General features: G+C 45.1%; 1 protein-coding gene across 1 annotated transcript in view; it reads left to right on the top strand.

Annotated features, from left to right (window-relative positions):
• The first annotated feature begins 296 nt into the window (after positions 1 to 296).
• Positions 297 to 27904, top strand: part of smad3b (SMAD family member 3b) — a 31622-nt gene continuing 4014 nt past the window's right edge. Inside the window, exons 1-8 of the mRNA XM_042109557.1 lie at positions 297 to 692; positions 12451 to 12644; positions 15797 to 15931; positions 18796 to 18870; positions 19048 to 19098; positions 22659 to 22871; positions 23236 to 23373; positions 24375 to 24519. Coding sequence (XP_041965491.1) covers positions 490 to 692; positions 12451 to 12644; positions 15797 to 15931; positions 18796 to 18870; positions 19048 to 19098; positions 22659 to 22871; positions 23236 to 23373; positions 24375 to 24519 — 1154 coding nt within the window. The 5' untranslated portion in view covers positions 297 to 489. The remainder of the gene's footprint in view (positions 693 to 12450; positions 12645 to 15796; positions 15932 to 18795; positions 18871 to 19047; positions 19099 to 22658; positions 22872 to 23235; positions 23374 to 24374; positions 24520 to 27904) is intronic.

The following is a 27904-nucleotide window of genomic DNA, read 5'->3' as shown; positions in this document are numbered from 1 at the left end:
GTGGAGATGGTCCGCAATTTGCATTTTATCCAGACTATTCAGCTTTTCCATATGACTTTAGCGTGGAACGTTAATTTAATACCAGTGGATAAACGAGTAGGCCTATATTATGGTCACAGTTGGACACTGGACGAAGATCCCTGGATGAAGATGATGAGGAATGATGACCTTGATATTTTTCCATAAGCAAGGCATTTAATTTTGCTTGGTCAATCACCTCAGGCCATATTCTAATGCGAACAGAGCGTGGTGGAGGAGGAGGGGCAGACAGGACTAGGTTTCGCTGCGGATTGCTACCATTCATCTGAGATTTAGCTCGGCAGAGTGGTACTGTCTGCCGTCAGCGGGCACTCTGTCTGGAATGGAGAAGAACCGAACTTATCTTTATGAAGTCTGAGTTTTAATTCACTTTTCGATTTCACATTTAACGGCAAGACTTACAGTTACTTTATAATAAGACAGTAGTTGTGTGCATTGTTTTTGGGAAAGATGTCTATACTGCCGTTTACACCCCCGATTGTGAAGAGGCTGCTGGGTTGGAAAAAAGGAGAGCAGAACGGACAGGAGGAGAAATGGTGCGAAAAAGCAGTGAAGAGTCTTGTCAAAAAGTTGAAGAAGACTGGACAACTGGACGAGCTGGAAAGGTCCATTACAACCCAGAATGTAAACACGAAATGCATCACCATACCGAGGTATTTGCGCTAAAACTGACCGAGCCTTAACTTGGCTAGCTGGCTAACAACTAAAGCTATCCTGGACCGTGAAGACAAGTGTTACTTGTGAATAACTTGTTGGCAGCGAACTTCTCAGAGATAAAGTTAGTCTATGAAGGAAACTGTCTAAGATGGAGTGATTGTGAACAGTAAAACTAACGTATTGATAGTTACCAATGGCATGTTCAGTTAACTAATGTTACTGACGGTCGAAAAATGAACAATGTTGACATCAAGGAACGTTGTCTTCACGTTAATTCATGACCGAAGCACACGTTAACTTGTAACAGCTAAGCCAAGTTGTCTGGTAGCCAAGTAACCTCAACACATTGATCTGTGTGCTGCAAGTTATCAAACGTGAACGCTGTTGATGAATAACAGTAGTTAGAATGTAAACGCCGTGCTAATTATCGCTCGTTTTCTTTTAACAGGGAGGTTATGATGGTAACTTAACGTTAGCTATGTGACATGTTATTTGCGGTTTTGTCACAACTCGGCTGGTTCAGTCAAAGTGACTGGTAATATTAACGTTACAATGCTAACGTTAGTTGTAATGTTAATAGCTAACGTGAACGGTAACTAACTGTAACGTTAACTCAAACGTTAGGATAGTTAATCTAAACGAGGCCCAGTAGTAATAACGTTAACAGTTGAAACGTCTGCTTAGCAAAAGCAATAGCATGTCCATCTTAACCCAGTAAACATATTACCTGAACAACGGAAATAATATTGGATATTAAAGCATTTGTGCTATGTTAACTAAACGTTAGCTGTCTGGCTAGCAAGTATTTGTTATGCTAAGTACTGTAGTCTAGCTAGCTTAGTCCGTTACGTAACAGCCCTCTATCTGGGACACTCGGTGACTGTGTTGACAGACTGTGTGCGTGTGTCATTGTATTTTGTGCTAGTTGTCTGATATCGACGGTTAACACAGAGACATTCTTTCAGTTAGTGGATTGGCTGCTATTAAATATGCCCCCTCACTAATTTTATCCTAGAAAAGCCAGCAAAATGCATCACAAACAGTTCCGCTTTGCTTTTGTGGGATGACTTGAACGTTACTTGATGGCAAGATATATCACCATGAAACTGAACAGTGAACTGATGGAAGACACAAATGTGTTACATTTTGATTAATACGCTAATTAATGGCGCATTTTACAGATCCACTGCGCGTTGTGCTGCACAGTAACGAGAATTATGCCGATTTACTAAGTCTGTTATGTCATCCAGTCCCTACAGTAGCCTATGCGCTTCACGGTAGCCAAGTCTGGCTCCTCGAGCTGCCTGCGACGCAACACAGGTTCTTTATGTTTTTTTTTTTTTTGTGTGTAATTATCTAGCATGATGAGCCATACATTACGCCCACAAAGGTGAACGGCATTGCATAGCAGGTAGCTCATAGCTCTGTAGGCGAAGCACTTTTCCTCTGTAATTAGCTGTATAATAACACTGTCGGTAGACCTAGGCTATATGTTCACATGAATCATCACTGAAAGCCTACCACTCAACACACCCAGGGGAGTTTGAAGATTCAGTTCAGTCATCATGGTTCATTTTATTGCACTTCCTCCTATGAAGACTACAAGTCTGCCTGTAGTCCATTGTCCTAACGTGCTGCCTGCTTTTCTGGCCAGTGCCCAGGGCTGCCCTTCTAGCTCAGTTGGTAGTAGGTAGAGCTATGTGCTGACACCAATGTCACAGGCTTGACCTTTGGGGAGAACTCAAATAACTAACTGTACTGTAATGGTTCACAAATGCAAGCAAACAAATACATACTTGTAAGCGAAAATAAAAACCTTGATTTCCAGGTAGGTATTCTATTCTGATTATTGCTTACTAGTATTGTCCCTTTATCTGTGGCCACTGCTATGGTGGTGTAGATGTCTGATCTGAAGTTGTGGTCTGTAAACACTGGAGGTGCTAGTCCTCCTTTGCTTACTATGTAGGGAGACGCAGTGTGTTTCTGGTCTGGGCACGGACTGAGATGGGCTCCTCTTGGATTTGGAGTTTATTAATTAATATTTTTTTTGTTTTGAACTGTGAGTGTTAAGTTCACTTAGCAGCCTTGCTGTTCTTTATTGTCACCTGTTTCATAATAGCTATTAATTATTAGCCTGAACAGTGTGAGAGATTAGCCTATTAGACAGCTACGCTGTCTTCACTCTTCAGACATTGTCAGTCTTCTTAAAACTGCTCCCTTAAATTAACGTCCTAATTGGGGGGGGATTGACATTATCACGCGATGTTCTGGCAGTACAGCAGAGACTCAGTCCATTATTTTGTGAATGTTTCTGTGTGAGCTCTGAAGACCCAATGTGTATTGAATAGTGCAGTGCAGCTCTGAATAGTGTAGAGCAGTGTTTCCCAAACTTTTTTTCTGGGGACCCACTTTTTAAAAATGACAGACCATCGCGACCCATTTCACTTCAAATCTACCCTGCAACCACCAATATTGTTTAAGGCCACAGGTTCTCCAACTTTTCTATGCCTTCCCCAACCATATATTGCTATAGGATCTAGATAGATAGATCCTGCTTTGAACACGGTTGTGTTGCATTTTGAGCACTATCAGCGTGAAAATTGGACTACTGAAAAGATACGCGGTCGTCATTCGTCAGCATAGTAAGCTGTTCCTGTATTTCTAAAAATAAATGTTGTAGGCTACGTTGCGTTGCAGACAAATGGGTCCATAACACTGTGGACGTCAATTCCGATGTAAACAGCAAATAATTCAAGTCGTTATATTGCATTGTTGTATTGTATTATATTGTATAGTCGTTATATCGGAACAAGAGGCTTTTGCGCAATAGCCGGAAGAATGCGCCTTTACTTTGGAGTTAGCGAGGTAGAAAACGAGAGGAATAGTGTTTAAAATGTCCATTTAAATTGTAGCCTAATGCACTGTGCATTTTAAATCAGAAATAAGAATGTGAGGAGGTTGCTATTAACTTTAAAGATTGCATCTACAATCGAAACTATCTACATGCAAATTGAATGGCCTTATGTCCGGTCTATGGATGTCTGATTTAGTTGACAGCACGGTCACTAGATTTTAATCGGTAAAGTTGAGGAGCTGGCATCTGTTAATGTTCGTGCAAATAGGCGGATTCATGTCCCTTGTAGTTTGTAACTGCGAGGTACATGGCAGGCGCCCCACAGAACGGTTTCATTTTGAGAGGTAGATATCCATGCTCTGGCACCCCCTCTGCGATGCGTTCGTCCCCTAGTTTCATGCGCCAGTTTCATGAGCTTTTATGACAAAACTGTGACTGTGGTAGTTACATCCTAATAGAAAACTGTTAGCTTTCCTGGTATAAAATGACAAATGGTATCAGTTAGGCCTATAACACAACATAAATTGTGCTGGCGACCCAAATAAAATCTCCTGCGACCCACCCGTGGGTCGCGACCCAGACTTTGGGAAACACTGGTGTAGAGCAGCTCTTTTCTAGTGTCTGTACAGTAAGAGCAGACCACTCATGAAGCCAGCTGAACGCCTCCGCTACCGTTTTGGCCAGGGTGACATTTTTCGGTGAAGAGGCAAGATGCTCTGGCTCGGTCTTGTCTTGTCGGACACACTTGAACTTCTGAGACCAGACCAGCGTCTGTTAGTGCTACTATGCTGGCTTGTCTGTGTGTGTGTGTGTGTGTTTTAAGTGCTGTATATGTGTGTATATGAGTGAGGAATGAGACAGACAGCTGGAGAAGCTGTGCAGGGTCAGGCTGAAAGGAGAAAGTGCGAAAGTGGGTAGAGGCATCCCTGCGGGATTCCCCTTGGTGGTCTGTGACTAACTCTCCTGTTATGAAGGCAAGTTTACACAGGAGATGGCTTTAAAAGCAAAGCTGTCTGGGTTCTGTGTGTGTGTGTGTCTGTCTGTCTGTGTGTGTCTCTGTGTGTGTGTGTGTGTGTGTGTGTGTGTGTGTCTGTGTGTGTGTTCTGTCTGAGGCTCCTGGTGGATTGAAGTCATAATTGTCAGGGTTATTCAGACACAGTGATTCTGACAGAAGAATGAAGCATAAAAAGGTGAAAGGAGAACAGGAATGTTGAAAAGTGGCATTCTGTTGGAGTTCTCCAGGTGGAGTATGGACTGGGGCAGAGGTGAGGTGCAGACCATTCACAAGCCTTTCTGATGAGTGTGCTGACCTTCAAATCAACGGGTGCATGTGGTGAACAGAACCTATATGGTTAGGTGCAGGCTGGATGCTGTCAATCATTTGCGAGTGTGAATGGCCACATAGTCCAGGTTAAACAGTGCCAGACAGTGCAGTCCATACAGGGCGATGTTGTACGCGCGCAAGAGATAGATGTTGTGGGTGGAAGAGCTGTCGGCTGTCATGGAAACGGATCCACTTCTGACATTCCACCTGGCCCTGCCTGACCTCGACACGGTCTGCGACGAATCCTAACCTTTTTGGTCGTGTGCGTTCGCCACGCAAACCTGTTCACCACACTCCCCTCAGGCCTTCTCCACAGGTTGGGCTGACAACTCGGAAACCCAGTGTTTTTATTACTATTGACCCTTTGACACACACACACACACACACACACACACACACACACACACACACACACACACACACACACACGCACAGTCTGAGACACTAACAAACATTCAGGCGCAGACACGTATGTAGGGACATGCTTTCTCTTTCACACACACACACACACAGACAGACACAGCTGTCTGAATGTGGAGCTTAATGCAGACAGAGGCTTAGAATAAAACGATACAGAAACAATAAACACAGCAGCCCTGTCGTCTGGCTCAGAATCAGGAGGTTTGTTCGTTTGTTCGGTCCGTTTGCAGCAGAGGAATGAGAGGGAAGCACCACAGCCCTCAGGAGGAATTCATACGCCTGTGTGTGTGTGTGTGTGTGTGTGTGTGTGTGTGTGTGTGTGTGTGTGTGTCAAAGGGTCAATAGTGGGCGATTAATGTGACGTGAAAGGGAAGGTCCTCCTGGTGAAAACAAACAGCTGTGCATCCGTCTGCACACATGGGTGCCAGTGGAGAATTTGGGCTTGCCTACACTGTGTGTGTGTGTGTGTGTGTGTGTGCGCGCGCGCCCCTGTGTGTGTGTGTGTAACAGTGTTTGGAATATTTTTTTTTGTGTGTGTCTGTCTGGCTGCCGGTCTCATATATGTTTGTGTGCAGTCTCTTTGTTTATTGTAACTTACTGGCCAGGGAAAGTGTGTGTTGTATTGTTTATTGTGACTAACTGACCAGGGAAAGTGTGTGTTATATTGTTGAGCCACCACATCCTCTCTGTTGTTTCTCACACTCTCATGCCAACAGTTGAGGCCACTGGTCACTTCTCCCCATCGGAAGTCGCTAATGCAGTGTGTCCTGAGGCGTGTGGACTTTTGTGTGTGTGTGTGTGTGTGTGTGTGTGTGTGTGTGTGTGTATGCGTGAGAGATAGAAAACTGTGTGAGTGTTTGTATGTATGTGTATGTATCTGAGAGAGAAAAAATGTGTGTGTGTGAGAGACAAAATTGTATGTGGGTCTGTGTAGGTGCCCGCAATGCCGTATTAAGGAGTTGTGAGGCTAGGGTTTGTGTGACTATGTGCCAGGAGGAGGCCCTATATCGCCTAGACCAGCCTTTCTCAAACTTCTTTGACCTGAGGCCCGGTCATGGCAGACTTTGGGGTCATAGGGCCCACCTACACCTACGCTCTTCCACTTCTCGATCAGCATCAGTTGTGTCTGCAAAGTCTGGCTAGTCATGGCAATTGCAGTTGGTTGGCTAGTGGTGGGGGTGGGGGTGGGGGTGGGTGGGACATCCACAGCAGCAGGCTGGCTAGCTAGCTGGTGGATTCGTGGAAGCACTCCACATATGTGGTTTTTAGTAATTCTAATCTTTCATCCTTTAAATCCTTTCACTTTCTTTTTTTGGCCCCACTTGGATGCTTTCTTTGACTGGACATTTTTATTTCTTTGCTCACTTGGATTTTTGTTCTCATGTTATGTGAGCGTTCCGTTGACTCACTGATGAGGCCCCCTAGAGGCAAGGCCCGGGGCTGCAGCCCACATAGCCTCCTTTGTTAAGCTGGCTCCGTGTGTGTGTCACTGTGTCATCTTTTGAGACTTTTAAAAAAGGAAGCTGAAAGAAGATTAGGGTACCGGTCTGCTACCGTGCGCTCCACCCTGCCGAGGCACCTAGCCTAAGTGTCCAGTCAGCTTTAGTCATCTCATAATGCCCGCACACCGTGTCTATCTAATCATGGCTTGGACTGAAATGACCTTATAGGCAATCAGTTGGACATTCCCTGTTTAAGGCAACGATGCTTTTAGCAACTCTCTCATCCCTGCCTGTGAAAGCAGCAGGACATTTAAATGGATGCGTTGAAATTCTAAGATACAGTCTTTGAGGACAGTGCAGCAAAGCTGGAGTTCTGTTCCTAATGCCTGAACATCAATTAGTTTGCGACCCATTCCCGTCTGTGACTGTCAGATGCATTTCCTTTTGTATATAATGTTGTGAGGAGTCTACCACTGTGAGACAAAATGGACACAAACTCAAAGCACTCTTTCAGCACTCTACTGCTGGTTTCTGTTTTGTCAGTAGGATGATTATTTTCCTGTAAATCCCTTTAGTCTGGGGAATTGAGCTCTTCACTGAGAGAGTGAGGACTGTCGTGTGTGTGTGTGTGTGTGTTTGTGTTGGGATGGACTTCAGACACTTTTGGATGGCACTGTGTATGGTTGCAAAGCGAAGCATCAGACTGTCTATTTAGTGTGGTGAGTCAGTTCTTAGGCCATTATTCCACTGGTGAAAAGCACAGAAAATTGAGTTTGCATCCGACAGCCAGTGAAGTGGCAGTCGTGAGAGCCTCTTCTCTCTCAGCAAACACAGCCAGAAGCAGGACTAACACCTGTGGGTCACAGAGGTCAAGGGAGGAAGCAGGATGCGCTCTCTTCCTGTAGACTGTAGACTCTACATGTGACATAGGGCTGCTGGACGATTTAGGGAAAATATCTAATTGCCATTTTTCTCACAGATATTGATGCGATTTGATTTGCGATAGAATTTTTGTAAGTCAAGCCTCAGTTCAGTATTCCAAATTCCACTTACAGATAGGTGAGCATGCCTAGTGCATGAGAAGCACAGCACTCCTGTTAGGTGAGCATTACTGTCTGTCACACAAGGAAGATCAATATAATCTCGTGATGGACACTCTGGGCCCAGACTGATGGGTCACACTTTCATCTCTAGAACTCTCTTTCCCTCTCTCCTCTTCCTGTGCCTCATGCTCACCCTGACGAACAGACTGATGACACTCTGGAAGCTTCCAAAAAGGGCAGCGTTTTTTCTCACAGCCAGGCCTTTCGCCTCATTGGGGTTTTGACGCAACGCAATAATAGAGAAAGAGGAAGTGGTTTTGATAGACTGACGTTGTGTGTGTGTGTGTGTGTGTGTGTGTGTGTGTGTGTGAGTGTGAGAACTGCACAAAATGTCCTGTAATGTTTTTTTAGTCAAGCCTTATGGATAGAGAAATGAGCAATGAGAATACAGACTGTGCTGGGCTACTGTGATGAGACAACCTACTGTGTTTGTGTGTGTGTGTGTGTGTGAGCGAGAGTGCTTTGTGTGGTCTCCTGGTAAGGGTGGCTACCTCAGTGGTCGGCCGTAGAGGAAGTGGTTTCCCTCAGTCGGTCGGCTTGTCTGTGGGTGTGCTGATTTCCCTCAGCCTCAGTGGCAGCCCAGCCCAGCCTCTTCTCCTGCTCTCTCCACACACACACACACACACACACACACACACACACACACACACACACACACACACACACACACACACACACACACACACAGACTCTCTCTCTCACACACACACACACACACACAGACTCTCTCTCACACACACACACACACAGACTCTCTCTCACACACACACACACAGACTCACTCTCTCTCACACACACACACACACACACACACACACAACCATTCCTACACACACACACACACACACAGCCATTACTACACTCACACTAACAGTAGCACACACACACACACACACACACACACACTCTCTCTGCCGCTAAGGCTGATTGACTTCTTATTAAACTCAAAACATTTATAGCTAATCTCACAAAGCGGCTGAGCTGACAGGGAATTGGCTTTAATTTAGTGATGTCGAGTTTAGCTGTCGTCTATTCACACACACTTCCACAGAGTTAGCCCAGGGCCTAGAGATGAGCATGAAACTATAATCTGACAGTTTAAACAGATACAGGCTAATGCAGAGGTATAGTCTAATTGATCTTTTATCACCTTTTGCAGATCAGATGGAATCCCCCTGTATTGCTGACTGCATGTGTGGGAGAAGTACTGACTTGTGCTTGCTTCTTGACTGCATATTGCTGTGAATGTCATTTTCCCCTTGCTTTTTTGGATGGAGGATTGAATAATGGTCCTCTCTCTCTCTCTCTCTCTCTCTCTCTCTCTCTCTCTCTCTCTCTCTCTATTTCTCTCTCTTACTTTCTCTCTCTTCCTCTTACTTTCTCTTTCTCGTTCTCTCACTTTCTCTCTCTCTATCTGTCTCTATCTCTCTCTCTCAATTCAGTTCAATTTTCTCTCTCTCTCTCTTACTTTCTCTCTTTCTCTTACTTTCTCTCTCTCTTTCTCTCACTTTCTCTCTCTCTCTCTCTCTGCCCTACTCAGTGGGGTCTTTTGAGGTCTTTGCAGCTGGAATGAAAAGCATATGTTTAGTCCCGACACTGTCAGAGTGGAGTGTGTGTGTGTGAGAGAGAGAGAGAGAGAGAGAGAGAGAGAGAGAGACGGCAAACAAAGAGTGAACATACAGATTGAACAATCCCTTTGTGTGCCCCAGTCACAGACAGCCCGACAGCCCTTTGTGTGACAAAGAGATTTTGAATTGTACTTTATTGCGTTGCACGACAGCACAAAACTTCAGTCAATCAATGATGACCAAAATATTTAAAAAGTGCAATACACCAAAAAAAAAAAATACAAAAAAAATAAAAAATAAATAAAAACAAAAACATCTACAGATGTTAAAAGTGCAACTTGTTGTCAATAATTGTACAACACTTGTTTACAACACCACAAGTCTACAAAAGTCTTAAGGTCCTGCATCATTTCATAAAAACGGAAATCAACCAATACTCTAGCTTTGACTAGAGCTGGAAACAAGACTGTAACATCATTGCCAGGCATTTGATCCACCTTGTTTCTTCGGCTGACATAAATGGCCATCTTGGCCTGCCCTAAAATGAAATTCAGTAATTTGCATTCATTCTGCCTGCGTCTTGTGTACTTAAAACCAAGAATAAAAACCTCAGTGGAGAAATCTGCACCAAATCCACTAAACAAGCGCTGCAGAATAAGGAACAAAGGCCTCAGTCTAACACACTTTGAGTGCATGAAAAATAGTTTCTCTCTGAAAACAAAAAGGACATTCCTGACCAACATTTGGATTTAAAATTGAGACAAAAGAATTGACAGCCACAGCTCCATGAAGTATTCTCCACTGTAAGTTGCCCACCCTTTTGGCCAAAGGTGGTTTGTAAAATGCTCTCCATTCTGGTGTTCTATCTGGGCTCAAACCAAGAACAGTGCGCCACGGTGTGTCAACCCTGTTCGTTAAACATTTTTTGTTAAACACTTTCACACATGCATGGTATAACTGCTTCCCAGTAACAACATTAAAATAAAGTGATAACGGCTCCTTGGATGCAGAAAACAAATAAACACTCTCCTCCAAATTGGGTGAGAGCACAAGCCCGGGAAAGAAATCACGCTCATCAGGGCACAGCGCCCCTGTGCAGTAGCCCTCTATCAGCTTGATTTTACCTGCGGTGCAGGTATCCCGCCATTTCTTTAGGAGTTGTGACACCACCCGACAAGACCTCAACCCCAGGAAATTAGCGAACCCTTTCACATTCCCAAAATCAGATCCTGCCAAATCTATCACCTTTTTTAAAATCACAGTCTTTTAGCTGAGAAGCATCTTCTCGAGCGCAGGTAATCCAACCGCGGAAACATCCAAACGCGCACCCCCAATCACAGGCTCATGCAAAAGCCAGTATAGGGAGGTTACTGGCCCCTGCCTTTGCACACTGAACAGGGCCCAGATTCTGAACAGACTCCGGTAGAAAGGGGGTAAACCAGACACGTCCAGTCCATGTGATGTTATCAAGAAAAGGGACTTGTCCATCCCCAAACCTTTGAAGGTTCTTAAGATTGAGCAGCCCACAAGACTCCAAGCTACATCCGTGGGCCCAGCCAAGAGTCTCTTTATGAACTGCAGTCTAAAAGCTGCAGTCCTGCTTTGCAGATGGATAAGACCATGCCCGCCTTCATCCTTCGGTAAAAACAAAATAGACTGTGGGACCCAATGTAACTTATCCCAAAAAAAATGAACCAAAACAGACTATATTTTGTTCAAGAGATCCAGTGGAGGGTCCACACAGGCTAGACGATGCCAAAAAGATGATGCCACCAAGTTGTTAATAATAAGTGTGCGCCCCCTATATGACATCTTTGGTAACAGCCACCTCCACCTCTCAAGCCGCCCTTTAACATTTTCAACTGCCCCTTCCCAATTGTTCTGCATTACTTTTTCATTCCCCAGGAAGACCCCCAGATACTTAAAACCATCTCTTTTCCAACACAGCCCATCTGGAAGTTTTGGTTCCCCCTCCCTCCATTGACCAAGCAATAGAGCCTCACTTTTTGGCCAGTTGACCTTGGCCGATGATGGTGTGACAAAGAGAGGACAATTCATTGTCACACACACACACACACACACACACACAGAGCGTTAGGTCTTGATTGTAGACCATAAAGCTCTAAACATTGCTTTTAAGCACAGTTTTGAAGTCGTGCCTTGATACAGCCAGTGCACAGGGGAAGAGTGCTGAGCTGCCCTTAACTTTAAGCACAGACGGCTTCTCTAAATCCATTGGGGTGTGTGTGTACTGTAGGCCTGTTGGCTTGCTTGCTTTCTTGCTTGGTGTGTTTCCCATGGTTATAAAACTTGCGTGTGTGCGTGCACGTGCTGGTAGAATCGGGAAGTGTGGTTGTTCTGTTTGGCAAATAATTTGTCCATCTTTGCTAATGAATGGTAAGGCCTGGCTAGTGGCAAGTTCACTAACCACAGGTCTCACCCTAGGTACACACACACACGCACACACACAGTGTGTGTCTCTCTATCCAGCGGCATACTGTCTTTAGAAGTGTGAGAAATGCACACAGAATATGCACACACCAGCTGCTAGTGATTATTTCTCACAGACTCTGACTGTCCTGAGTCTTGTGCCGGGCACTTCTCTCTGTGTGGGCAACACCACTCCGTTGTGCCGGGCACATCTTTCTGTGTGGGCAACTCAACTCCGTTGTGCCAGACGGGCACATCTCTCTGTGTGGGCAACTCAACTCCGTTGTGCCGGGCGGGCACATCTCTCTGTGTGGGCAACTCAACTCCTTTGTGCCGGGCTTCATTCAGCAGAGTGACCAGTGATTGTGTCACTTCATAATAAGGGCTTCATTCAGCATAGTTAGACAAAGCATGTTGATCAATGTTGTGCTTACAATGACAGACGTGATACAGACAGAAGAACTGACTTGCCAACATAATCATATTGCTCTCCTTCTCTCGTCTGCCTTTCTCTCTCCATCCCTCTGTCTGTCACACTCTCCTCCTCTCCCACTCTTTCTCTCTGTCCCTCCTCCTCCTTTCTCTCCCCCCCCCCCCCCCCCCCCCTCCCCAGGTCTCTGGACGGTCGTCTGCAGGTGTCCCACAGGAAGGGTCTTCCCCACGTGATCTACTGCCGCCTGTGGCGCTGGCCCGACCTGCAGTCGCACCACGAGCTGCGCGCCATCGACCTGTGTGAGTTTGCCTTCCACATGAAGAAGGATGAGGTGTGCGTCAACCCCTACCACTACCAGCGTGTGGAGACTCCAGGTGAGCCCTACCTGCCCACAGCAAGCCCACTGAGGCCATCTACAGACACGCTCCTGTCTTCCATGAAAAACAGTTTGGGAGTTCAAATAGTTAATTTTTATTTATGGCAGTATCAAATGGTAGCCTGGCTAACGTCAGACCTCATCTCATTGAGATGGGGTCTGGGAACTACACGTTCATTTTCTCGTATTTGAAACATGGTTTACGAATGCCCAGAGCCGTTTATTGGGCGCTACTAGGGCTGCACAGTTAATCAAATTTTAATCACGATCACGATTTTGGCTTCCCACGATCAAATTTGCGTGATCGAGCGATATTAAAAATGTGTGCTCTACCCATAGATCCTGGCAACCCATAGAACGCTCCGCTACAAAACAAATCAAGCGCTCCTTAAACCTGTCTGACCATGTGCCTGCATGCAGCCTACCAATGACAGCTGTTCCCTGCACTGCTCAGCCTGATGCACTGCTCAGTTTGGATGCACTGTGGACTAGTGGCATTATGTTAACTATTAGTAGGCTACTTAGACTATACAAAAAAACGACGATCAAAAATCAAATGTGTGGCACAGCAGAAGGCCAAGAGCTTGTCCCTCGAAATCATCCGTTGTTCGAAAATATTTCAGATTTCAGGCAAGTTAACCAAAAACATAAGCAAAGCAGGGCTCTCAACTCATACCGTGAAACACATCACATGACGTAAACCACACATGCCTTTTTTATCACGTTAACTTTTAGTCCTTGTTTACTTCCTCCGATATAGCCTATAATAAGATTTGAGCTAACGACGGGATCCGTGAATTTTATTCATGTATTTTATAAGCTACATGTGCAACCTACAATGCATATGCGTTTCAAGACACAGCCTCAAAACGAGATGAGTCTGCACGTCAGTGTTTTACATATCAACGAATGACTAAACCAGGGATGTCCAAATTGCAGCCCGCCACGCACTTTAATCCGTCCCGCTGAGCATTTATTAGTTCATCAGATTCGGCCCGCCACACACTTTAATCCGGCCTGCCACAATGATGTTGTGGTTAACTTAACTTTGGTTAAGGCTACTGCAAACTGCTTTACACTCTTCCTAGAGAACGTTTACAATGTCAATGTCAAAACGGCTTGTTACATTGAGATACATAGTATCTCCATTGCAGCAGATCTAACTACGTTATGCTACTCCCATTAATTGGGAACGCATTTGAGCGTGCACGAGAGGGAGAGAGCGCGATGGCAACAGTAGTTCCCACTACTGACCATTTATAAATTGTGAGAGGGCACAGCCATAGGCACAGCACTAGCCATAGACTATTTGAGTGGATTTTGCAAAGTCTTATAGTGACAGTGCACCATTTATAAATGAATTAAACAGCATCAAATTAACAATATTTCTTAAGAAATAAATTTTGTACAACATATGACTTTGTTGTAATTACTGTGTTGCCGTTAACGTTTCCCCAAATATTAACAATCACTAGCATGCACAAAAAAATTGTTTGGAAGTTGTTTGGAATTCGCAGTCAAGTCTATATTTGCAGTAATTTAGGGGAGTAAATGTTAGGGGAAGAATTTGGGTGAGCCAGATAGCAAGTCCAATATGTTTAGGGAAAAAATATTTTTGTCACAAAACATGATAAATAATCGTGATCTCAATATTGATCAAAATAATCGTGATTATCATTTTGGCCATAATCGTGCAGCCCTAGGCGCTACGAATGTCTATCAAATGTGTCTTTATGTAGCTCATAACTGCTTTGGTGTGTCGTCATCGTCTTGTTGTCCCCCCTCCGTTCTGTGATTAGTTCCTTCGTTGAGGTGAAAACGAAGTCCATGGAATCCAGGCTGCCTAGCAGCATGAATAAAATTGCGCACAAGGCAGCATGGGAAAACCCAGGCTAATCAAATGGTGTGACACACAGTACATTCATGTATTCATTGTCTTACTACTTTGTACTATTCAGCAACAGTCAAAGTATGGACAGTCATTTTAACTAGTCCTTGGAGGTCTGCTTCTTCTAACAGTCCAAAGGCCCTATTGCTAGCCTTTTGTTGAACATTGTGGGAGTAGAATCCAAAGGCCCTATTGCTAGCCTTTTGTTGAACATTGTGGGAGTAGAATCTAAAGGCCCTATTGATGGCCTTTTGTTGAACATTGTGGGAGTACAATCCAACGGCCCTATTGATGGCCTTTTGTTGAACATTGTGGGTGTTCAGGTGAGTTCCGTTTTTGTTGTATTATGTGAAGTTTAAAAGCCTTCTTGCCGACTACGAGGCAGAGCTGCAATGGGTGGCAGATGAGCTGGTGCCTGTGACTGATGCATGGTCCTCTCCATGGTCCTCTCCATGCTCATCCCCATGGTCCTCTTGTCCTTAGCAGCCTGGATTACTCTGTGGAGGTATTGGGGATTGGTAATGGACCTGTAAGTGATAGGTTTTAACCGTAAAACATGCAAGTGCTTAGGCAGGCAGTCAGGACTACTTTCCTAGAGAGTTGTCGGACTGTGAATCAGCATCTGGTGTTGATCTGGTGGGAATCCATGCCAGGTGTGTGTGTGTGTGTGTGTGTGTGTGTGTGTGTGTGTGTGTGTGTGTGTGTGTGTGTGTGTGTGTGTGTGTGTGTGTGTGTGTGTGTGTGTGTGTGTGTGTGTGAGTGAGACAGTGATTGAGAAATCAATGGAGAGAGTCACCTTGACCCAACCAAGCCTTTGCCAGATTAGGAGTTCCTGGAGTAAGCCAAATTTGGCTTAGTTGGCAAACAGGTTTACCCAGAGCCACACACGCACACACTTGTGCACACTTCAGTGGTCTATTTGGTCAAGTGCTTCATAGGAGTCGGTCATGAGTTTCAAAAGTGTTTAAAGGTCCATTCTGCCTCTCTGATCTCTTTGGCAAACACAAAGATCAGAGTGTGTGTGTGTGTGTGTCCACCTGCATGACACCAGAGATGCGATGGGGCTTCATCATGTTGTTTATCCAGCTGCGTGCCTGCTGCTGGTCCGCTGTCAGTGCTCAAGCATTCTAAGTCCTCTAAGTAAACACACACACACAACACACACACAGATGGGGGAAGCAGCCTTGAAAAGATTGCGCTTCTGACGCCTTTTTTTGTCCCTCTCTCTTTGTGTGTGTGTGTGTGCGTGTGTGTGCGCGCAGTGCTGCCTCCTGTGCTGGTTCCACGCTACTCTGAGATCCCCACCGAGTTTCCTCCTCTAGATGACTACAGCCACTCCATCCCTGAGAACACCAACTTCCCCGCTGGCATCGAACCGCAGAGCAACTACATCCCTGGTGAGATGGACAGATGGATACACTCTCTCTCTCTCTCTCTCTCTCTCTCTATCTATCTATCTATCTATCTATCTATCTATCTATCTATCTATCTATCTATCTATCTATCACTCTGTCTATCTCTCTCACTTTCTCTCTCTATCTCTATCTATCTATCTATCACTCTGTCTATCTCTATTTCTCTCTCTCTCACTTTCTCTCTATCTCTCTCTCCCTCTATCTATCTATCTATCTATCTATCGATCACTGTCTATCTTTCGGTTTCTCTCTCTGTTTGACTCTCTCTCTTTCCCTCTCACTTTCTCTCCCTCACACTCACACACACACAGACACAGGCAGACATTACACCACCATTGCTCATTTCTTAAGTGACACATACACACACATTCTCCTAGCACGCCACACTGCAACTCTTAAACCCAAAAGCATTTCACTAGTCACATCAACACAACCTTGTGCAGACACGAGGCATTTTTTTCACCGATGAACCGTTGAACCGGTTCCACCCAGAATTATTTGAACCTTGGTGTCTAGTGAACCAGCCCGCATTTCCACCAGTTTTGAACCGAACTAAGGGTGCGTCATCAACAATGGGTGTTGCATGCAAAACAAAAGTTAATAAGATGCATGAACGGGAGAATGATATGACGGTTGTCCCGTAAAAATGGCAGAAATTAGCTAGGCAAAATGCTAGTTAACGCCTGCAGACTAGTGCTAGTTGACTAGCTTTGTTTACTCATGGCATGACCATGGGAAAACACATGGTTTAAGCCTTCTCCCCTCTGAACGGTAAACTGACATGCCCACTCCAGTTGGCAGAAAAAAAAACTATTTTCTGGTTCAAACTCCAAACCAAAGTGCCACGTTCCAAACCGTTTTTTGCTTGGTGGAAATGTGCCGACCGGTTCAAATGTTGGTTTGCGGATGGGAACCGAGCCGGTTCTCTGTCGTTGGAAAAAGGCAGACACACACACACACACACACAGACACACACACTCACACATGCATGTATACACAAATGAATATGATCTTGTCCACCACAGAGCCGCCGGGCCCAACACCCTGCTGTGTCTTAGACACACTCTAACTGACACACACACACACACACACACACACACACACACACGCACGCTTTCCAGGCTCATCAACTTTATCGCTTCCTCTGGCCATGATGAGCTTAAGCTGATTTCCAGCATGTCTGCTTCCGTGAGTCAGAACTAACTTATTCAAATCAAACAGAGTGAGAGAGCGAGACAGTGAGATAGACTGCAAGAGAGAGAGAAAGAGAGAGAGACTGTAGTGGGACAAAAGTGGTAGAGAGCTTGTCAACACACACAGGCAGAGTGAGGGAGAAGTGCTTGGGGTGGTGACTGCTGTGTGACCGTGTTGGAGGTTGTGACCCTCTGATCCATTAACATTAATGCAGTTAGCAGCAAAAAGCTCTCTCTTGTGTCTTCATCAGACATGTCTGGTTTCCTTGATGCACTCATTCAATATTAAGACCTCTGCTTCCGCTCTCACTCAGACAGAGACAGGGGTGGGAGAAAAGGTGAGCCAGAGAGTGAGGAGAGTTTCAGCCTTCGTCTGCTACTTAGTCAGAAAGAGACAAGTGTTGAATTTTTACCAGACCTAGCCACATAAAATTGAGTCTAGCGACAAATGTGGGGACGTCTCGCAACACCCATTGACCTGTTCCAACAACAGAAAACAAATGCTTTCACTCCTTCCTCTCCTTTCACTCCTCTGTAAATATCACAGAAGACAGCTGTGTTCAAATTCAGATAGGCCTTCACTGCTGAAGGATTGTTTGAGCATATGTCATGCCAAAAACATGGTACTGCAAAACTGAGAGTATGATACTTAGTTCAATAAAAATGTTGACCAGAATCATTTTCATTAATCTGAGAAATGGCCAGAACCTGGGATCCATCTCCTATCTAATAGAATACGGAAGCCATGATGTAGCGTTATCAAGGCAGCAATTTCACTGGATCTAAACAAATCAATTTAATCATAGTAATATATATATATTTTTTTACACTTTAGGAATCACATACTATAACATATATTCATACCAACACGATCAAATTTTTATTTAGTTTTATTTTAGCATGGGTTTCCTCCGTAAAATAGATCTGCATGTAACGTCACAGCATGCGGTTCAAATCCTTAAATTCATGGATGTGTCTTGGCTTTATTTTTTAGGCAAAAATGTCACTCTTAACTGCCGTCAGCATTTGATAAGAAGTGAAATATCCACTGGGATCTTACTATTACACCTGACGGGGAATCCATGTTATGTGGCCAAGCGGCTACCTAGCATGTAAAACACGTTTAAACAGCTATAGCCTACATTTAAAAACAACTTATGAGGTAGAAACGATGCCACATGTCTAAATGCAATGCTGTCAATGCCACTTCGAAAGTTTGTTTAGACTCAGTGACACTGCAGTCATGGAAACAGAACGTCACGCTTCGGTTCAGATCCCAGCAGGGGAGAAGAGCTGGCTTACTGGACCTCATGTCATTTTACTCGGAGATCCCTCCTCTAAGGTCTGAGTGAAATAAGCCATACGCTGTATATGAGTTTAGCAGATCATTTTGGCTCAGCACAGAAACAGTCCCACAGAAAGGGCCCACATGCTGGTGAAATGAGCTGAATGTGTCATTAATCAGATGAGAATGAGATGAGGCTGACTGGTTGAATGAGGCTGATGGCGATGCTTGTGACTTCAAGCACCACAGTGACACCTGGACTTCCACCAAGTTAAATGTTATTACCGTTGGGAATGTGTTGAGCTGGACTGAACATGTGTATTTAGGAGGTCATGTCTGCAGTTGGTGACTTTCTCCTGCTTTTTCAGAGACGCCTCCCCCGGGATACCTTAGCGAGGATGGGGAGACCAGCGACCATCAGATGAATCACAGCATGGACACAGGTCAGAATTTAAAGGTTATGGTGTAACCTGGCAACACACACCTGTCTTAAATCACCCAGCTCTGGATGGAGGAGGTGTAACGTGTGTGTGTGTGTGTGTGTGTGTGTGTGTGTGTGTGTGTGTGTGTGTGTGTGTGTGTGTGTGTGTGTGTGTGTGATCTTTCCTGTCTCCTCACAGGCTCTCCAAACCTGTCGCCCAATCCGGTCTCGCCTGCCAACAGCAACCTGGGTAAGAATGCAGCTGAGTCACAACGCCCACTTACTGCACACACACTGCTGTTGCACACACACACACTCACTGCTGTTGCATAAACTAACATAACATAACATATACATACATCATAGTTAATTACAGGGAGAGCCTTTCAGCACTCATCATGTGACTGACATGTGTGTGTGTGTGGCTCTGGCTCTGATCAGGGGGTAGTCCTGTGTCCCCTTCTGTCCAAACCTGTGGGCTCTAAGCATTCTTCTGTAGCACACTCATAACAAGAGGAAGTTGTAGAGGTGTGGGTGTGTGTGTAGAGCGAGAGAGAGTGAGGGGATTCCAGATATAGGAGCTTGTGTCCTCAGTCACCCCCCCCCCCCTTTCACATGACATACTTCCTCTCAGGACCCCATAAGGACACTGTTTATTTTGTGATAATCTCCCCCACCCCCACTACTCCGTCCCCTGCGTGCTGCCCATGTTATTAATCTGCTAGATTATCTCTGGCCTGAGTCATGCATGACTGCCTGCAGTTAAGGACGCCTGTTGTTTGGATGAGTATGGGTGTGTATATGGGTGTGCGTTTGTGTCTGCAGGGGATGTGTGTGTGTGTGTGTGTGTGTGTGTGTGTGTGTGTTCCCTCAAGCCTCTCAGCTCTGAGCTGCAGTGGGGAAGAGGGAGTGGATCCTTTGCCAGGAACAGGAAAGATGAGTCATGACATTAACATGCAGACCAGAGCAAACTACCCACCACTGCTCCACTTAGCATCACACAGGAGACCACTGCTGCTGCAGCAGCTCTCTCTCCGCAGTGTGTGTGTGTGGAGACGACTGCTGCAGTTGTGTGTGAGTGTGGAGATGTGTTTGTTTTGAGTGTGTGTGTTGTGTGATGGGCCTTGGTTAGGTAGTTATGTAGATGAGTCGGACTCAAATATCTCAAAAGTTGGGAATGTGGAAAAATGGTGGAAAGGTTTTTGCTCTCATGTAATCAAGTATTTCTAAACCTCTACTTAAACTTCAGTATGTGTGTATGGTGTATCTTTAGTCTGTGTGGGTGTGTGTGTGTGTGTGTGTGTGGGAGAATGCTGTCTGTGCTCAATGAGGCTAGAGCCGGTGGGCCCCCTCATCAGAGGAAACTTCATATGAAAGCCTCCTTTGTCTTTGCCGCCTCCCAGCTCACACACACACACACACACACACACACACACACACACACACACACACACACACACACACACTCACTCACTCACTCACTCACTCACACACACACAGCCCTGAACCGGCCCTGAGTAATGTAATAATAATATCCTGTCGTTGCGTTATTCTATCTGTGCGGAGAGCCACTGGGGGGCCTATTGTAGGAATAATAAATAGGCACTTCCAGAGGGCTGGGCTGGTTTAACTGTTGTGTGTGTGTGTAGGGGGGGGGGACTGCCCCAGATGGGGGAGACTCTGTGGGCAGTTCCCCTTCTTGCAAATCTGACCACGCTACCATGGGAAGCCTAGTTTAGGGCCACTGTTTGCACCAGAGGACGGCCCGGCCCCTTTGTGTGTGTGTGTGTGTGTGTGTGTGTGTGTGTGTGTGTGTGTGTGTGTGTGTGTGTGGTTGTGTTAACGTTTGGTGGTTCAATTCACTCTTACTCAACTGCAATCCCTGTTCTCTAGTTTATTGCCAGTCCCCCTTGCTCTTTGACACACCTACGCTCATAGACACACACTCCCTTTCTCTCTCTCTCACTCACACACACACACACACACTATCCCTCCCTCACACACACCCTTTCCTTTGATCCCTGTGAATGCTCCTGCTCTCATTTCCTCCTTTGGTAAAGAGTTAGGGCCTGTCCACATGGAGACGCTTTTTAGGTTAAACGCAGAGGTTTTGCTTCGTCTTGGCCGAGCGTCCAAACGAATCCTGTAAACGCACTGCCCGAAACCGCACTTTTCTGAAACCTGGTCCCAGAGTGGAAAAATCTGAAACCGTAGCCCGTTTGAATTCGTTTAGACAGCGAAACCGCACATCCTGCTTGCGTATCGATGATGTCATCGCCACACCTCAGCTGCCTTGGACTTACACTTATAGTATTGCCTAACAATACTAGTTTTCATACATGACATTACCTACGATTACACTCCGTAAGATAAATATCACAACTGGTGCTGCGCAGCGCCGATAGCTTATGACTTGGTGGACTGAACACTGTTTTTCCCGGTGTTTTTTTATGCATTCTAGCTACTGTCAGTGACGCGAGAGAACTTAAGTTATTAGGAAAGTGCGGTGTAAGTTTAGGCTACATTAATTTGTGCGTAGTGCCAGTGTCATTCATTTATTTTACATGTCTTACAACATATATACATGCATTCACAGTCGAGTGAAATCAGATATAAGCATACAAAGACGCTTAGAACTCACGTTAAGCCGATGGTAGCACACTGAATGCGAATGCGTGATTTGATGCAGGCAAAAGTATTGACTGTTACTAACAAAGGTTTTATAGCAATATTATAAATGTGGCGACAGAATAGTTTGGTACGTGTGGACTAGGCCTTAGTTAATCTCCAGAAGTCCCTCACTTGTTTTCACATGGTATCTCTTATCTCTTTGTTTTTGTCTAATACCCCTCTTTTGCTGTCCTGTGTCCCTCGCTCCTTAACTTGCTGCCTGTGGGTCCTTTTTAAACCTAATTGACCCCTAGCCGCCCTACTTCTCTCTCTCTCTCTCTCTCTCTCTCTCTCTCTCTTCCTTTCATTCCCAGTGTTTTGACGGAAATTGAAAGGAGAACGATAGAGATGGCCTACATAGACATTGATACAATGGACATGCCGTAATGCATGCGTAACAGACAGGCATATTGAAACTTAAGAATAAATGCTCACCATTTTGAAGCTATTCTTGTTTTTTTTATGATCAACTTTATTATGATTTTTCAATGATCAACTTTATTATGAACTTTATTTAATGATCAACATTATTATTAATATTGTGGGTGGAAAGAGCAAGACTGTTAGAAATATTTCTTAAATCTATAATGTAAATCTATATAATCAATAATGATGGCAAGACATTTCTCTAAACATTGAGGGTATTATAGGGTAGTAATAGATCATTTAATAGCAAATCTATTATGTGAACACACTGTATACGTAAGGGATAATGTATAGAACGCCGGTCATTATGGGGAAAATAAGTCCCGACAGGGCGAAACGGACCCCGACGCGCCAGCGGTTTCGTCGTGGGTTTTGCTGAGAAACAAATAGTTCGCAACACACGCTGAACTTGAATCAAACATTCTTTAGAACACAGCTGATCAACCGTCTGCTTTCACTTTTGAATGAAGTTCCAATGCAAGAAGTGACCGGAATACTTGCGGAGTGATATGATCAGCAGCACAAAACCCGTTGCCATTGACAGCGGTAATTATATGTTTGCAGCAGTAATTACATGAATTTATTTTACCGTAGAACGTTGGGAAATCCCATTCAAGTCAATGGAGCGTTCTACTAGCATTGTGAAGAGCCGTATAATAAAGTATATATAAGATTCGTATTTTTGATTTTTTTTTTGTGTGTGTCCTCTATCAGACCTGCAGCCGGTGACGTACTGCGAGTCAGCGTTCTGGTGCTCCATCTCCTACTACGAGCTGAACCAGCGCGTGGGCGAGACCTTCCACGCCTCGCAGCCATCGCTGACTGTCGACGGCTTCACCGACCCGTCCAACGCTGAGCGCTTCTGCCTGGGCCTGCTGTCCAATGTGAACCGCAACGCCGCCGTGGAGCTCACGCGGCGCCACATCGGTGCGTACGCCGTCCTCAACAGTTGTGTGTTTACTGTAAGATCTTAATCACAAAGATCTCAATCACAAAGATCTCAATCACAAAAATCGTAATCACAAAGATCTTAATCACAAAGATCTTGATTACAATAACAAAAAGGAAGACAAGTGGGGAAATAAGCATTCAAAGAGATGGTGCTTGGTTAGGTGTCTGACATGTGTTGAGGTATTCGCATATGTTTAGTTAATTTCTGGTGTGGTCATGTGTAGGTTGGTGCATGCATCTATCTCGGTGTTTGGCTGTGTGTTGTCAGGTACGGTCTGTCCGGTGTAATTTGCATGTGTGTGCTTGGGTACCTGAACATGTCTTGTGTGTGTGTTGCCAGGTCGGGGTGTGCGGTTGTACTACATTGGAGGAGAGGTGTTTGCAGAGTGTCTTAGTGACAGCGCCATCTTTGTCCAGAGCCCAAACTGCAACCAGCGCTACGGCTGGCACCCGGCTACAGTCTGCAAGATCCCACCAGGTGAGATATGCACACACAGACAAACACACACACATACACCGAAAGACACCACACTCAGACACAGACACACCCGAGCACTCACTCACACGCATACATTCTCTCACATAATATACATACATTCACACACACGGACACACACTCACTCACTCACTCACTCACTCACACTCATATATAGTGTGCCATATTAGCATTATTAATCATCATTATTGAGCCTATATTGTGCGCCATACCCCGACAATATATAGTGTGCCATGTTAGCATTATTAATCATCATTATTGAGCCTATATTGTGTGCCATACCCCGACAATATATAGTGTGCCATGTTAGCATTATTAATCATCATTATTGAGCCTATATTGTGTGCCATACCCCATATTAGCATTATTAATAATCATTATTGAGCCTATATTGTGCGTCATACCCGACAATATATAGTGCGTCAACACTGGCTCCACCCCTCACTTAAACCACCCTGAGTCTTTATTCCAGGTAAGAAACCCTAGCACACATGCAACATCCGTGTTTGATATCGGAACACTGGACTCCGTTTGAGTTTGGGACCTAATTACTCTCAGGCACTGATATCTGAATACTGGACTCCTTTTGAGTTTGGGACCTAATTACTCTCAGGCACTGATATCTGAATACTGGACTCCTTTTGAGTTTGGGACCTAATTCCTCAGGCATTGTCCAGAGGTCATGTCTGAAAACAGCTTCAGAGTCTATGCACACGGTCACTGATCCAACTGTTTATCTCCATCGTCCTGTCAATCACTGTCAGTCTGATTCTCGAGGTATGACCAACACCTGCTGACATGGCAGTTAGACAGCACTGTGTCTCCAGACCATTCTGAGCCTCTCTGGATATAATGTCTATTAGAAATAGACAACTGGCTAATATTAAAGGGCCTATTGGTATGTTTACTTTATGTGCCTTGTGTGTGTGTGTGTGTGTGTGTGTGTGTGTGTGTGTGTGTATATGTGTGTGTGTCCTCTTTAGGTTGCAACCTGAAGATCTTTAACAACCAGGAGTTTGCAGCACTGCTGGCCCAGTCAGTGAACCAGGGCTTTGAGGCCGTCTACCAGCTGACCCGCATGTGCACCATACGCATGAGCTTCGTCAAGGGCTGGGGTGCAGAATACAGGTGAGGAGCGAACACACACACACACACACACACACACACACACACACACACACATAAATACACACACACACAGAGAGAGAGAGAGACACCAATAAACCATAGACCTAAAGCTCAGACTCGTCAGACAGTGAAACTTATTCTGCAAGGGAGCACAGGTTAATGTCACAAACACGCAACCTCAATAATGATGGGTTGTCATAGTTGAGGCTGCATAAAATGCATGCACACTCTCCTTCATTTTTCACATTCACAGGGATCCATAACTCCGTGTGCTATTAGATTGGCTTATACATTGTGTCCACAGTACAGATCTCTGTAGGAGTTGTCATGACACATGTTAGTGGTGTGATTCATAGGGATCTATGCCTGAACACACACACACACACACACACACACACAGAGATAACAAAACAAGTGTGAAGTAGTCCTTCTGTCTTATTCTTGAAAGTGACTTAGAAATAACAACACAGCTTGCCAAATGGATGGCGTAACACTGACGTTGAGCACAATACTTTTTTTTCCTGACACACACACACACACACACACACACACTCCCTCACATGCAGAGCCTCAGGCCTTGGGAGTTCCTCTTGTTTCCATGAGTGGTGCACTCCATAGATAACGTCATTCTGGAACACACTGCCAGCTCTGATTTCATCTCCTTCCTCTTTTTGTTTAATTTCCCTCTGTCTTCTCTCCCTTTTTTCTCTCCTCCTCCTCCTCCTCCTCCTCTGACTCATCATCTCCCATCGCTCCTTGGCCTCTCCTACCTCATGGAGATGGCTCCTTGGCCTCTCTTGCCTCATGGAGATGGCTCTTTGTATTGGCCTCTTTTGCCTCATGGAGATGGCTCCTTGTATTGGCCTCTCTTGCCTCATGGAGATGGCTCTTTGTATTGGCCTCTTTTGCCTCATGGAGATGGCTCCTTGTATTGGCCTCTCTTGCCTCATGGAGATGGCTCCTTGTATTGGCCTCTCTTGCCTCATGGAGATGGCTCCTTGTATTGGCCACTCTTGCCTCATGGAGATGGCTCCTTGTATTGGCCTCTCTTGCCTCATGGAGATGGCTCCTTGTATTGGCCTCTCTTGCCTCATGGAGATGGCTCCTTGTATTGGCCTCTCTTGCCTCATGGAGATGGCTCCTTTGCCTCTCTTGCCTCATGGAGATGGCTCCTTTGCCTCTCTAGCCTCATGGAGATGGCTCCTTTGCCTCTCTAGCCTCATGGAGATGGCTCATTTGCCTCTCTTGCCTCATGGAGATGGCTGGTCTGTGTTTGGGCAGGCTGTGCTCCTCTGGTCAGTTTCAGCAGTCCACAAAAAACTGAACCGCTGCGTCCACTTGCATGACCTTTATAAATACTCAATTCTGATAAATCAACCAGGACGGTCGGTGTGCATACATATACCTGAGGAACTGGACTGAGTGCGTTGACTTGCCAAGGGCAACACTTGTTCTTGGTTGATTTGCCTCAGGCAACCAGTGTTCTTGGTTGACTTGCCACAGGCAACCAGTGTTCTTGGTTGTGGAGATAATAAGATTATAAGATATAAAAGTATAATTTAGAGCCTTACAGAACAGCTGTAGCTGAGCCATTGATCAGATTAGTATAAAAATACAATGACTATATATTTTCATAAATGATTGAGTCCTAAGTGGTTATGTGGGATGTTGAAGAGGCATTTATTGGGAAGGTGTGTGTAAGGTCCTGCTAATCAGGTCAGGGGTCACTTTATTTTCCAACACTAGCCTGCTGTCTCTGTGGCATCCCTCTAACTGAGGGTTGTTCTGCCTGGCTCTCGACTGGTCTTTAGTGACCGACTCATGCTCTTTAGTGACCAACTGCTCTTTAGTGACCGACTCATGCTCTTTAGTGACCGACTCATGCTCTCTAATACAATGCCTTTGCATTACCATTCCTGAGCTTATATCCTCATGTATCATGAAATCTGGACAGATGGGTAATGCAACCACTGACCAATAGTGCTATTAATAGTAGATGATTATTTATAGTTAACTTGACTGCTAAAAGAATTTCTACTCGTAGGTGACAGTTTTTTTTGTATGAAATAAATTGAATCACATACAGTAGCTAATTCTGTGGTGTAAAGTTCGGAACATAAACGGCCTCAGCAACGAAAAGGAATGACTTAAGAGTTTGTTGGTATTTATGGATGCCCTAATCAAGGGTTTGCACTTTGTGTTACATGTTGCTCATTGGATCATAAATGGCCACAGTAACAAAGAGGATTGGATGAAGGGTTTGTTGGTATTTGTCGGTGCCTGCATTGAGGGATTGGGGTTTGTCTGGTTACATTGATGATCGGATCATAAACGGCCACAGCAATGAAGAGGATCAAATAATTTGTATGTGTTTGTTGGTAGAGAACTCCTCATGAGTGTGGAGGGGGGTGGGTCTGGGACACCAGGCACCACTGTTGAGCCTTCTGGAGGTGTCATGGGCCTAATTCAATGAAACGCCTGTGAAGGACGGTGCCTGCTTGATAACTAAGTGAAATACTCTTGAAGGCTGTTCTGTTGGTGATGTTTTGTTAGTGATTTGTGATTTGTTAGTGATTTGTGATTTGTTAGTGACTTTGGTTTTAACTGTAAATAGGCCTGGCTGTTGATTGGCCGCTGTGTGAAATCCCCCAACCTATAGCACTGTGAGTTTAACATCTCTCCTGTGTGTATACAAAAAACAGAACGTCATAGGGAACTTTTCTTTGGTATGATCTTCCCCTCTCATCTGATAACAGGAACTATCGTTTCATCTTTCCCCTCTTCAATTTTTCCATTTTCCTTCCTTATGGTAAACAGTTGAAAACCAGTCTGTCCCACCCTCCCTCAGCCTCCTGCTCTCCATCATCTGACAGAGTCGGAATGCTGTTGTTTTTGTTGTGCTGCTCAAAGTCGGGATGTTGTTGTTTTTGTTGTGCTGCTCAAAGTCGGGATTTTGTTTTTGTTGTGCTGCTCAAAGTCGGGATGCTGTTGTTTTTGTTGTGCTGCTCAAAGTCGGGATGTTGTTGTTCTTGTTGTTTTTGTTGTGCTGCTCCTCCTCTTCATGTTCTCAGTCTGGAGGAGCGCTTCTGGTCTGATGCCTGACTACCATGGCAACAGTCTGCAGACGTCCAGGGAGAGTGGGGCTGTGAGCTCTCTGGTGGCTCTGGTGACTTAATAGGCCTCTGCTGAGCCTCATGGTGCTGCTGCTGTCACGGAGCAGAGAAGCCCGCAGACTACTGTGCTGTGATGGGCCTGGAGCTGCTCTCATAGAGCCCAGTGACTGGACTCGCACTCTGAGCGGCTAATGGATCAGAGGCCCAGCGTGTGGAGCACACACACACACACACACACACACACACACACACACACACACACAGGAAGAGAC

Source organism: Alosa sapidissima, chromosome 11, assembly GCF_018492685.1.
Source record: "Alosa sapidissima isolate fAloSap1 chromosome 11, fAloSap1.pri, whole genome shotgun sequence".
In the NCBI taxonomy this organism is placed as follows: domain Eukaryota; kingdom Metazoa; phylum Chordata; class Actinopteri; order Clupeiformes; family Clupeidae; genus Alosa; species Alosa sapidissima.
This window is presented reverse-complemented; position numbering and strand designations above follow the sequence as displayed.